General features: G+C 34.0%; 4 protein-coding genes, 1 long non-coding RNA gene and 1 other non-coding gene across 6 annotated transcripts; 3 read left to right on the forward strand and 3 right to left on the reverse strand.

Moving 5' to 3' along the window:
• Window positions 1–350: 350 nt before the first annotated feature.
• Window positions 351–818, forward strand: LOC139097727 (germ cell nuclear acidic protein-like). The gene has a single exon (XM_070649680.1). It carries the CDS (start codon window positions 351–353, stop codon window positions 816–818), a length of 468 nt encoding a protein of 155 aa, XP_070505781.1.
• Window positions 819–976: 158 nt separating this feature from the next.
• Window positions 977–2,214, reverse strand: LOC139097619 (uncharacterized). Its single transcript, XR_011545082.1, has 3 exons — window positions 2,104–2,214; window positions 1,854–2,041; window positions 977–1,799 (listed from the first exon to the last, which is right to left on the reverse strand). It is a non-coding gene; the product is annotated as an uncharacterized lncRNA (long non-coding RNA).
• Window positions 1,503–1,574, forward strand: TRNAP-UGG (transfer RNA proline (anticodon UGG)). Its single transcript has one exon. It is a non-coding gene; the product is annotated as a tRNA-Pro (tRNA).
• A 1,667-nt stretch (window positions 2,215–3,881) lies between the features above and the next one.
• LOC139097438 (chitinase-3-like protein 1) lies at window positions 3,882–6,893 on the reverse strand. Its single transcript, XM_070649269.1, has 8 exons — window positions 6,628–6,893; window positions 6,332–6,571; window positions 6,163–6,272; window positions 6,065–6,094; window positions 5,849–6,003; window positions 5,508–5,790; window positions 5,197–5,355; window positions 3,882–5,084 (listed from the first exon to the last, which is right to left on the reverse strand). Exons 1-8 carry the CDS (start codon window positions 6,722–6,724, stop codon window positions 4,872–4,874), a joined length of 1,287 nt encoding a protein of 428 aa, XP_070505370.1. The 5' UTR covers window positions 6,725–6,893; the 3' UTR covers window positions 3,882–4,871.
• Window positions 6,894–7,643: 750 nt separating this feature from the next.
• Window positions 7,644–9,849, reverse strand: LOC139097337 (uncharacterized). The gene is made up of 2 exons (XM_070649149.1): window positions 9,722–9,849; window positions 7,644–9,466 (listed from the first exon to the last, which is right to left on the reverse strand). Exons 1-2 carry the CDS (start codon window positions 9,736–9,738, stop codon window positions 7,798–7,800), a joined length of 1,686 nt encoding a protein of 561 aa, XP_070505250.1. The 5' UTR covers window positions 9,739–9,849; the 3' UTR covers window positions 7,644–7,797.
• A 384-nt stretch (window positions 9,850–10,233) lies between these two features.
• Window positions 10,234–11,194, forward strand: LOC139097473 (trypsin-2-like). Its single transcript, XM_070649344.1, has 2 exons — window positions 10,234–10,882; window positions 10,945–11,194. Exons 1-2 carry the CDS (start codon window positions 10,248–10,250, stop codon window positions 11,126–11,128), a joined length of 819 nt encoding a protein of 272 aa, XP_070505445.1. The 5' UTR covers window positions 10,234–10,247; the 3' UTR covers window positions 11,129–11,194.
• Window positions 11,195–11,611: the final 417 nt, after the last annotated feature.

Below are 11,611 nucleotides of genomic sequence, written 5' to 3' on the forward strand. Positions count from 1 at the left end.
ATTTTACGATGACTTTGTAAATAAATATTCAAAAATTAAAATTATGCCATAAATCCACTGCTTGATGTCTCATAAAACCAAAGTCACGAAGTGCAACTCATCATCCATTCTCATTTAAATTGACGCAAGAGAAATACCTGATTGTCTTATCATTATGGATTTCCCACTTGTCAAAACAGAAGATCCACTTCAGGTGAATCAATTCCAAGTACTGTAAAATGATAATAGATATTCTAATGCAAATAACTGACTCAAGTGGAGATTTTTAGTATAAATTGACAGATATTTTCATTGCATTTCCATCATTCAACTGACTTTCGAGTTATACAGTTCAGTAATTAAAAAAAAATATGTCAAAACTTTCAATAATTTTCCTAGCCTTGGCATTTGCCTGCATCGTTGTGGCCTACCCACAACCCCCACCGGACTCAAATGTTGCAGATCATGAACCTCATGGTTTGAAGCATCACAGACCAGGTCATAAAGGTAGTTCAAGTGAGGAATCTGATGAATCTGATGAGAATAGGCCACATCGTCCACCTCATCATCCACATAAGCCACCACATAGACCATCCAGACCACCACATCCACCAACTGATGAACCGGAAAATGAAAAACCTGATACTGATGCTCCAGAAACTGACGATTCGGAAACTGATGCTCCAGAAACTGACGATTCGGAAACTGATGCTCCTGATACTGATGCACCTGATGCAGAGGAACCTGGTACAGAGGCACCAGATACAGAAGCACCTGATGCAGAAGAACCTGATACAGAGGCACCTGATGCAGAGGAACCTGATACAGAGGCACCATGAATAGGAACAGATTATCCGTATTGATAAAACAAAACAGCCAATAAGTTGACTATTTTAATGACAAAAAAATGTTTCTGTAATTTGAATTTTGAATAAATTTTGATTTTGCATGGAAATTTTGGATTTATTTTTGTTCATTTCCTAAACTTTGTGTTCACTTAACCTCAAAATTAGAGATTTTTACTTTGAATGTCATTGATTAATTAATTTGAGTTGCTTAAATTGATCTACTGTGAATTATATGGCCTTAATAATGCTAACCATGGTCACTCGTGTTCTTGTCCAGAGGATGTAAGTCGTCACCGTTAAATCCCATCCATTATTATTCATTAATGTATCCGTTGTTAGTATATCACATACTCTTAGACTCCCTCATATCTTTGTGGTCTTCAAAAATAAATGAATCGATTAGTCATCTCATAAAAAATGAACTGAAATTTCAGACGCGTTTACTTAAAAACCTGATTACCATGTAGGAATACAGCAACCCTGTCCAACCAGGAACTCATGAAATTGTCTGCTTTATTGAACCTATTTCGACTCTTTTCATCAATATTTTATATTGTTTACACAGATGCTGGAGAATTATAATTTAGTTCCAACACAATATTTTATACGTATGTGCCACGATCATTTGAATAATTCGAATTTCAAGCTACAAAACATATGAAAATTCATTCGAATGGCTCAATGGTCTAGTGGTATGATTCTCGCTTTGGGTGTGAGAGGCCCCGGGTTCAAATCCCGGTTGAGCCCCGTTCAATGGATTTGTGGATTAATTCTTTTTTGCTGGATTTTGTTAAATATTTCCTGATGACATTGATTTGACACTTGTTTAAACACAGTTGAGTCAATAATACGTTGTAAGACAAACTTATGTAAACTTGAGTCGAAAGTATAAATTCCAAGATTTTCATCAGATGTCCATCAGTTGACCAAGTTTCAAGTTTCAATTAAAATCAAAAGTAAATCCAGGAAAATCTAAAAAATAAGGATGTCAAAACTTTCAATAATTTTCATCGCATTGGTTTTTGCCTGTGTTGTTATGGCACAGCTTCCACCATCAAGACCCTTGCCTCCATCCGGTTTTCAAGATGGACAGCCTCCAAGTGGATTTCCTGGTAGACCTCATGGTCGTCCACATCATCATCCACATCCTCCATCAAATAGCACGAGACCAACTAGAACACCACGTCAATCAACAACTACTGCTGCTCCTTAAACTGAGAATATTTTGAAAATCTAATATTGAAAAATGTTTTATGAAATTTTACCGAAAATATACCTAATAAAATTAATTAATCAATATACTGCATACGACATCTTTTTTGAGTTTTTATTGAAAGTTTAGTTCCGAGGAGTTGACCCAAAAACCTCCTCCCTGGATGCATATCTGGTATGGTTCACTAACAACAAGATTATTAACTCAATCTTCGCAAAAAATGCAGCTTGAGTCATATCTTTTTTTAAACTAATAACAAAGTCAATGAAATTGACGTCAGAACTTCCTATACTGGTTTTGTTATCATTGCGGATTATTTTTTTTATCAAACATCATCAATCATTTCACTTTTGGCATGTTCTATGAGTAAAATAATTAGCAAAATATTGATATATTTGCTAACATTGACTCCAAACCTCATTTGACTTATGGAATCACCCGATTCTTAAAATAATAAGATTGATATTCGCTTAAAAGAAACTAATCGAAAACAAATCAATTTTGCGATTTTTGTGATATAAAATCTTGAAAACATTTCTAACAAATTTCACTTTTATACCGAATTTCAAAGTGTTAACTACAGTAATAATCACTAAAAATGTCAAAAATTTCAATAATTTTCGTCGCATTGGCTTTTGTGTGCATTGCAGCAGCGTATCCACAAGGACCTCCAAGTCTTGATATTGCAGATAATAACCAGCCAGAGGCAATTCAACCTGTTATTCTTCGTCGACCAGGCCACGACAGCAGTTCAAGTGAATCAAGTGAATCCAGTGAGTCAAGTGAATCTGTTGAACATAGACGACCAAGATCAGTCAATTTTCCTAATGATCTACCAATTAATGGGGTATTAGACGGAATTTTTTAAATTTTTTCTAAAATGTTCGAGTCATATGAACCTGCAATTGATGCACTAATGGACATGAAAATTAATTTAATAATTTTTTTAATAAAAAGTTTTAAATGTAATTTTTAAAATTGCTAATAAAAATGAACAATTTATCCAGCATAAATATGAACCTGTTCTTTTGACGTACAGATCAATTGTGATCTATAAAAATCCACAGATTTGCTTACCATGGATCTCAACAATTCAAATTTGAATAATACCAAAGTTGTCAAAATGATGCATTTTTTACAGATTTTTTGATAGATTTTTAGGGCTCAAGAGCATCCAGGAACAACAAAATCTAGAAAATTATCAATTATTCCAGCAAATCATCGTCTTTTCTCATTTAAATTAACGTCTTATCATTGTGGATTTCCCACTTGTCAAAACAGAAGATCCACTTCAGGTAAATCAATTCCAAGTATTGTTTAATGACAATATAAATTTTAATGCAAATAACCGACTCAAGTGTAGATTTTCAGTATAAATTGTCGAACATTTTCATTGCATTTCCATCATTCAACTGACTTTCGAGTTATACAGTTAACGAATAAAAACAATTAATATAAAAAAATGACAAAACTTTCAATCATCTTCGTTGCATTGGCATTTGCCTGTATTGTCCAAGCTCAACAAGAGCATCCACCACCGCCACCCGATGGATATCCAACAGTACATCGTCATCCAGGACATCCCCACAATTCGACTGATGCATCTGATGAACGTCATGCACACAGACCACATCATCCAAAGCATAAGCCACCACATCTACCACCATGGTGGCCAACTAGACCATCTCGTCCATCACGTCCTCCAACAACTGAATCTCCAGAAACTGAAGCACCAGATACTGAAGCACCAGACACTGAAGCACCAGACACTGAAGCACCAGATACGGAAGCACCAGATACTGAAACCCCATAGACAGAATCTCCAGGCAACTAAATTCAGATGAATTTGCAACTTCGATAAATACTTAATTTTATTTTTTTAAATAAAAATTATTTTTTGCATCCAAAACTATATCTTATAAACTTTACATAGATATTTTACATGTGCTTAACAAGCTTAACAAGCTTTTTCGGAAACTTTTGATTCATCTTACATATTCTTGGACGTTATAAGACGCTGGCATATTTCTTATCATATGTCCGAATAAACATAGTACCTCATTTAATCTATGGAATCGCCCAATTCTTCAAATAATTAGATTGATAAACATTCAAAAAAGTTAATTAAAAACTAATCAATTTTACAATTTTGTGGTATAAAATATAAAAATTTTCAAATAATTTTCATTTGTCAAGCAATTTTTGAAGCGTACAGTTCAATTCAGAAACACCAAAAATGTCAAGATTTTTAATAATTTTCATCGCATTGGCATTTGTGTGCATTGCAGCGGCTCATCCAAAGCCACATTCTAGTCTTGGTGTTGCAACTAAACCAGAAGATGTTCAATCAGCGGTGCTCAGTCAAATAGCTAGTGACTTTGGTTCAAGTGCAGAATCCAGTGAACCTTATAAAGCTAGACGACCACGACCGATCGGTTTTCCAATTAATGCGGTTTTGGATAGAATTTTTTAATTTTTTCCTTAAAAAATTTTAGCCATATGAACCTGGATTGAATGCGATAATAGACATGATTATCATCAATTTAAAAATTATCCAATTTTTGTAAAATAGCTAATAAAATCAGCAAATAATTCTACATATCATAATGAGTTCTCAATTCCAATCTGATTGGTATTAAAGATGCTAAATTGATACTTTACTTGTGAGGTTTCTTACAGCTTTTCAGAAACTGAAGCACCAGACACAATTCTTAATTCTATTTTATTAAATAAAAATTATTTTTCTGCATCCAAAACTATATCTTATAAACTTTACATAGATATCTTACATGTGCTTAACAACTGACCTTAACTTAATAATCTACCATGCACTAATGTATACTTAAATGTAAATTGTGCTCCTGTTCAATCTTCTTTAGACAAATGTTTGAATCTGAACTTTTACATTTAGCTGTAAATTCTCCAATAAGCTTCTTAGCTCGTGTTATAAGTGGGAAGTATACTTTACAGTCTTCATTAAAATTGTCGCCATTTAAAGTATAGAACATAACACCTCCGAGGTTCTTTTTGAGTGCATAAAGAGTCTGAAATATTCAAATTGGTCAATATGTCTTAAGATAAGCAAGTGGGTCTTCTAGCGTACCCTCAGTGTCTGAGGCATGTAGACCTACTACTCATACTTAACAGACAATTTACCTTAATCTCAACAGCTTCATGGTCATCGTATGACACCCATGTCCTGTCATGAAATGCATATTTGGAGTGACTTTTTGGCAGTAGTTTTGTGGTCCATTTTACAGTTTTGTCATTGTGATTGCCTGATATCGATAAATTCTTTCTTAAGGCTGTGCAAATCTATAAAGAGATGAATTTGAGTTGAATCAGAGTATTATGCAAAATATTAGTTTAACACTAGGGACATACAAGGGTAAAGTTAGGCAAGTTATCATTCTAGCCATTAAACAGGATATTAAGGAAAGCACTTCCTTTTTGCATCCAAAAATTACCTTATTGTACTCAACAAATTGTCCATTCACATCAACATCCTCATCACTCAAATCAGCACCAATTCCCGTTCTGGACGACCTTTTCAGCTCATATACTTTTCCATAAGTTGAAATTCCAAAAATTAATTTTTCAGCTTTGCAATTTTCCAATAATATTCTTTGAATATTTTCAGCCACAGTTTCCTTGTAGATGTGATGATCATCATTAACTAATGGAGCACCAATTGATGTTTTTGTTCGATCATAGTAATCATATGTCATGAGAATTGCATAGTCTAGGGAGCTGGTAATTGAAATAGTCAATAAATATGTTAAATTGAGCTTTGAGTGTCAATACTTACTCGCAAAGCTCCTTCATCGGAGAGTAAGATTCAGTTATGTGAGAAATTTTCGTTCCAATTGCCGCAACAACAAGTTTGTTTCGTTTTGAGAGCTTTGACTTGAGAGCTTTTATGAGATTTACGAAGTTTTTGCGATCGTCTTTGATTCCACCACGCTAGAATTTAGGATGTTGAATTTTAGAGACTTAGTTAGTATTTTTTAAGAGACTTACTTACCATTGTGGGATACATCCAATGGATATCAATCTGCAAAACAGTTAAATATGCTTAGTTGAAGATTGTCCAAAATATCTGAGCCTGAGCTTCAAACTTACCCCATCAAAGCCATAGAATATCAAAAATTTCAATGCCTTCTCTGCAAAATTTTCAATTGAATTCTCGGTTTCGACCAAACTTGAGAATTTTTCACTTCCTTCGTTCCAACCTGTATGATAAATGAGCATTAAACCCTTGCCTGACCACAAATCTGTAACTCAAACTGACCTCCAACTGAAATAAGAATCTTCAAGCATGGATCCTTCTCTTTTAGTCTCATTAAGTCATGAAGATCATGGCTGACTCTTTTATGTGGCAACACAATATTCCCATCCATGTCTAGTCCAGCAAATGCATATATTATATGACTACAAGGTGGCTTGTTGTGATGGAAAATTGAAGATGGATTTACTTCATTTGATTCTTGGCCAGTAACTTTGTAGTAACAAAATATTTTCTTGTCACTTCCTGGAATTTTATATTTATGAGTAAACTGTGGATTGACTTAGATGTATAAGGTTTACCTTCAGGACATTTAAACTCATTACATTTCACACTTAGTGATAAAATTACTAAAATTTCAAGACAAATTGTCAAAATTTCAAGCTTTTTTGTGCCCATTTTATTGACTTCCTTTAAAGGATCACTTTGAACTCAATTAAATTTAATAGAATTTGACTTAAAGTCTATCAAGATTCACAAAAAGAAACAATCACCAAAATGTGTCCCACAGACCCACTTTTAATATTGCTTCACGCACTTTTTCTATTCGGCTACTCAAAGGCGACTAAATCAACGGCATTGAATCTATTCGCATAGGAAAACTTTTTATGCCTTTTCGCAATAAATAAATTGTTTTAACACACACTGACCTTAAATCAATTAGGAGCCATTCCATTGATCTATTATTCATGATATGAGAACTATATGTTGTGGTCTGTGATATCATAAGTTGATTGGAAGTTCAGTTCTGTCCAGTTTGATATTAGGTCATCGTAGAGATGGATTTTCCGATGTTATAGGCTTCGGTGTTGTATGTTAGGGGTTGAGAAGTTTGAGGATCATTTTCCAAGGCTCCATCAAGCATGCCTCTACCCTCCTGAAATCAGGACTCAATGTCCGAGTCTTTAATGCAAACCGTAAAAATCAACAATTCCAAAAAATGCGCCTTAAGCATCTAAAATAATTCCCTTACTTACTTATAACATCTCTATTCCCCTCCACATGTCACAATTATTATTTCATTTTCGGGAATCTGTACGAACATTTTTTTTATTGTGTTTTTCTATCAATTTAAAATTTCGCATTCTATTCCAAACTAAAATGTATTGAAGTCAATGACTTACATATTAGATATTCAATGTCAATGGCAAATTGATGATTGCTGTTCTGATTTCTTATTTATTTTGTGTTTTATATTTGCATTTCTTGATCGAAATTTGATTCACATAATCTTACTAGAAGCATGATTGGAGTATATACAGGCCTGAAATTTCAATTTGAAGCACTTTTAGCTCTCAAATTATGAATAAAAGTCAAATTTTTAAACAATTAATTGCATTTATTTTGAAATAAAATTAAATAATCATTTTTATATTAAGTATCTAGATTATTTAGGTCAGTAACTCAAACCTTTACATTAAAATTCACCCGAAATCCATAACCTAACCCAACACCTTAAATAAACCCAAATTTTAATTTCCAATTCTCAATGCCCTCAAGATGCTATCCAACTTTTTATCCAAGGAATCAAATTTTTCTTTAACTTGATTTTCAATTGCCTTAATCTTGTCATCAATTGACTCTACATGTGACTTTGTATCAAGTTGTGCTGCTTTTAGTTCCTTAATTGATTCATCCGTGGCATCTTGAATCATTTTCAGGTTGTTTACATTATCCAAAGTGTCAGTCAGTAAATCACTAATTTCTTGGGGCAATTTAATGTCTGCTGGAGGTTCCTGATCATTTTTTGGGTCGTCTGTAGGTTCTGTTGTAGTGGACGTTGTAGCTTCAGTTGTTGACGTTGTAGCTTCTGTTGTCGTTGATGTTGTAGCTTCAGTAGACGTTGGAGCTTCTGTTGTGGACGTTGTATCTTCTTTAGACGTTGTTGCTTCCGTTGTAGATGTTGTAGCTTCAGTCGTCGACGTTGTAGCTTCAGTAGACGTTGGAGCTTCTGTCGTGGACGATGTATCTTCTTTAGACGTTGTTGCTTCCGTCGTAGACGTTGTTGCTTCCGTCGTTGATGTTGTAGCTTCAGTCGTTGAAGTTGCAGATTCAGTCGTTGACGTAGGAGCTTCAGTCGTTGAAGTTGTAGCTTCAGTAGACGTTGTTGCTTCTGTAGTTTCAGTCGTTGACGTTATAGCTTCAGTTGTGGACGTTGTTGTATCTGCTGTTGATGTTGTAGCTTCAGTCGTTGACGTTGTTGCTTCTGTTGTTGATGTTGCTGCTTCAGTCGTTGACGTTGTTGTTTCTGTTGTCGATGTTGCTGCTTCAGTTGTTGATGTTGCTGCCTGAGTCGTTGATGTTGTATCTTCTAGATTGGATATTGGATCTTCATAGATATTTTCACTTGTTTCTGTATCTGGAATATCCATTTTTAGACTTCTAAGGTCCTTAATACTATCACATAGTGGACGGAAATTTGAAAATTCATAGTCTGACACATATTTGTCCATTTTCTCCACTTTATCATTAAGTTCCTCAGGACTCAAAATTTCAGCTTCACTTATAAGATTTTTGACTTGTTTATCTTTATCCAAAAATTCAGCATCAATGCATTGTGTCCTCATAATATTTATAGTATTTAAAGTTTCTTCTCTAGTTTCAGTATTTTTGTCAATACATGGAACTCCTTCAAAGTACATATCAGTCATTTTATTTAAATTATCGAAAATATTAGGATGAATGTGGACGAGTCGATTGCCATGAAATCCAACAACCTCTAAATTTGGATTGTAATCCATTAGACCTTCCTCAAGGATTTGTAGTCGATTATCATACATGTTGAGGCTACGCAAACCTGGAAACGGCCTCAAGTCTGATTGATGAATCTCCTTCATTCCACATCTCCAAATAGCAATAGACTGAAGATTTGGAAAGAAGTCATTTAGTCCCTGTGGGAAGTAATTAATGACCTGTCGATTTGCATGAAATCCGTCAACAACATCATTCGACTTGAGACCTTCGTGTGTTCCTATCATTCTATTAATTCTAGCTGACTCTGGGTTAAACAAATTGATACCGGAACTTACACAGATGTAGACTCGCCCTATGACTGCATATCCGTTTGTAGATTCAAATCTACAATTCAAATCGAAGGATGACGAGATTGTGGATAGAACAAGTAAGATGAATGTGATGATGCTGGCGTATTTAAAAGGGAATTAAGTATTATTAGTTGGTTATCAACTTTAAAAGTGCCCGAAGTTAGAATTAAGACAGTCTGAAGCCAAATTTACAGCAATTCATATGAGCTATGTCTTCCGGGTAGAATATACCCTAGAATCCAATCACTTAAGTATCATAAAGCACAAAATTGATCAAAAATTCTCAATTCAACCTCTTCAATGACAATCAAAGTCATCCAAATTCAGTCTTACAATGTTCATAAATACTTACAAGTTAGTTCTTGCCATTTTTTGATTGATGGATGACAAAGTTCAATGTTGAGGTCTCGCAATAAATATTAATACACTCAAAATTACACAGTCTAATTCCAATGCTAGCTATTAGACGAATGAAAAGAATTCTGTAAATCTCAAAGAAGATTCTTTTAGATTTTATCTGAGAGGATTTGATGAGAATAGAACGAGAATTCTCTTTTATTCGGGGATTTTTTAAAAAATACTAATGAAAAAGTCTGTTTGAATGTAAAGCTTTATTTAGACATTTCTAGGATATTTCTAGGATCTGCTCATCAACAAACATTCAGAATATCAACTCCTGTTTTTATTTTAAACTAAAGTTACCATTGGTAACTTACCAATCTAAATTTAATGTCAACTTACCTTGTACCAATTATTCATAACTAATCTTTTACTTAAAGCTTGAAAATCCTCATTATCGTCTCAAGTACCGTAATCATTAAACATCAAGTACCGTAAACATTTTCAATCATTTCTTTTTTATCACTTAATTGATAAAAATGAAATTTTTGATTTTTGCTACTTTAATTTTCTACACAACAGCCTCAATCGAGCAAACCATTGACAGAAATCCGAGAATTTTTGGCGGTGAAGATGGACAAATTGAGGAATTTCCAGCACTTGTGGCTATAATTAATATTCCACGTCAGAGGAGATCATGTGCTGGAACTTTGATCAGTGATGAATGGATTCTTACTGCGGCTCATTGTTATACACATCCTGTAAATTTTACAATTGAGTATGCAACATCATATCTGCAACCAACTAGTCCTGATGCTAAACTTGCAGCACCAGAACTATTTTTGAGACATGAAAAATATAATGGAAGTTCAATTACTTTTGATATTGGTTTAATCAAGTTATTGGAGCCTTTATTGACTGGACTTCATTCACCATTCTCAAGACTTGCAATGCCAGGCAGTTATTATCCAACTGGAACACCAGCAACTGTTGCTGGATGGGGAATTTGGAGTTATCAGAACGATACATTAGCACATCTGCAAAAGGCTGAACTTCAAGTTTGGCACTATCGTGATTGTCAAGAAGCTCATGTTGGTAATAATAGTACTTTGAGAATTCATTCACATCAAATTTGTGCTGGTCTTCCTGACTTTTCAAAAGCTGAATGCAATGGGTGAGTTTTAAAAAATTTTTGTGAATTTGAATTCAGAATTTTATATGATTTTTTCAATCTAGTGATTCTGGGGGACCACTCTATGTCCATGGAGTCCAAGTTGGTATTGTGTCATGGTCAATCAAGCCTTGTACAGAAGCTCAATTTCCAGGAGTCTATACAGATGTGGCTTTCTTCATTCCATGGATCCAAGAAAAAACCGGACTTAAATTTGAAAGGCAGAGCTTCTTAATTTGGAAAAAGTAATCAATGCGTCATTACGAATATGACATTTTGATGTATTGTTTATTTTTTCAGAAAAACTGAAATAAATAAAAAATGTACATGATTAATTTTAGCTTTTTATTGTGATTTATTAGGTAAGCCTAACATATCTGCAATCAGTATCACAATCACTATTCTCAAATTAGTTACACAGTTCAGTTGAGTAATAATGTGATACATTATATGAGACTATGAGCAGTGAATTAAAACTGGCATCCGAGCGACTAGGGATTCTAAGGTTTCCAGCCGACCATTTCCGAAATAAACTTGTACTAAGACAGTGCAAATAATAGTGAGGTTGTGAAGTCGTTTATAATATGTTATTCACCCCCTATAAACCCCTTCCTGAATTCACTTATTACTTTATAATCAATTGTATTAGACATAATATCAAATGAATTTGTACATAATCTCTGAAAAAGAATTCATACTAGATTAGTTCAATGACTGATATGACTCAGAATA

The sequence above is a fragment of the Chironomus tepperi genome, unplaced genomic scaffold (assembly GCF_022539635.2).
Source record: "Chironomus tepperi strain 1889 unplaced genomic scaffold, CSIRO-AGI_Ctep_v1 contig_34, whole genome shotgun sequence".
In the NCBI taxonomy this organism is placed as follows: Eukaryota; Metazoa; Arthropoda; class Insecta; order Diptera; family Chironomidae; genus Chironomus; species Chironomus tepperi.

Coding starts and splice junctions, on each gene's coding strand:
- LOC139097473 (XM_070649344.1), top strand. CDS start 10,248: ATGAAATTTTTGATTTTTGCTACTTTAATTTTCTACACAACAGCCTCA. Junction 10,883..10,944: donor TCAAAAGCTGAATGCAATGG/GTGAGTTTTAAA, acceptor TTTTCAATCTAG/TGATTCTGGGGGACCACTCT.
- LOC139097438 (XM_070649269.1), bottom strand. CDS start 6,724: ATGGGCACAAAAAAGCTTGAAATTTTGACAATTTGTCTTGAAATTTTA. Junction 6,095..6,162: donor TATTCTATGGCTTTGATGGG/GTAAGTTTGAAG, acceptor ACTGTTTTGCAG/ATTGATATCCATTGGATGTA. Junction 5,085..5,196: donor ATGAAGCTGTTGAGATTAAG/GTAAATTGTCTG, acceptor TGAATATTTCAG/ACTCTTTATGCACTCAAAAA.
- LOC139097727 (XM_070649680.1), top strand. CDS start 351: ATGTCAAAACTTTCAATAATTTTCCTAGCCTTGGCATTTGCCTGCATC.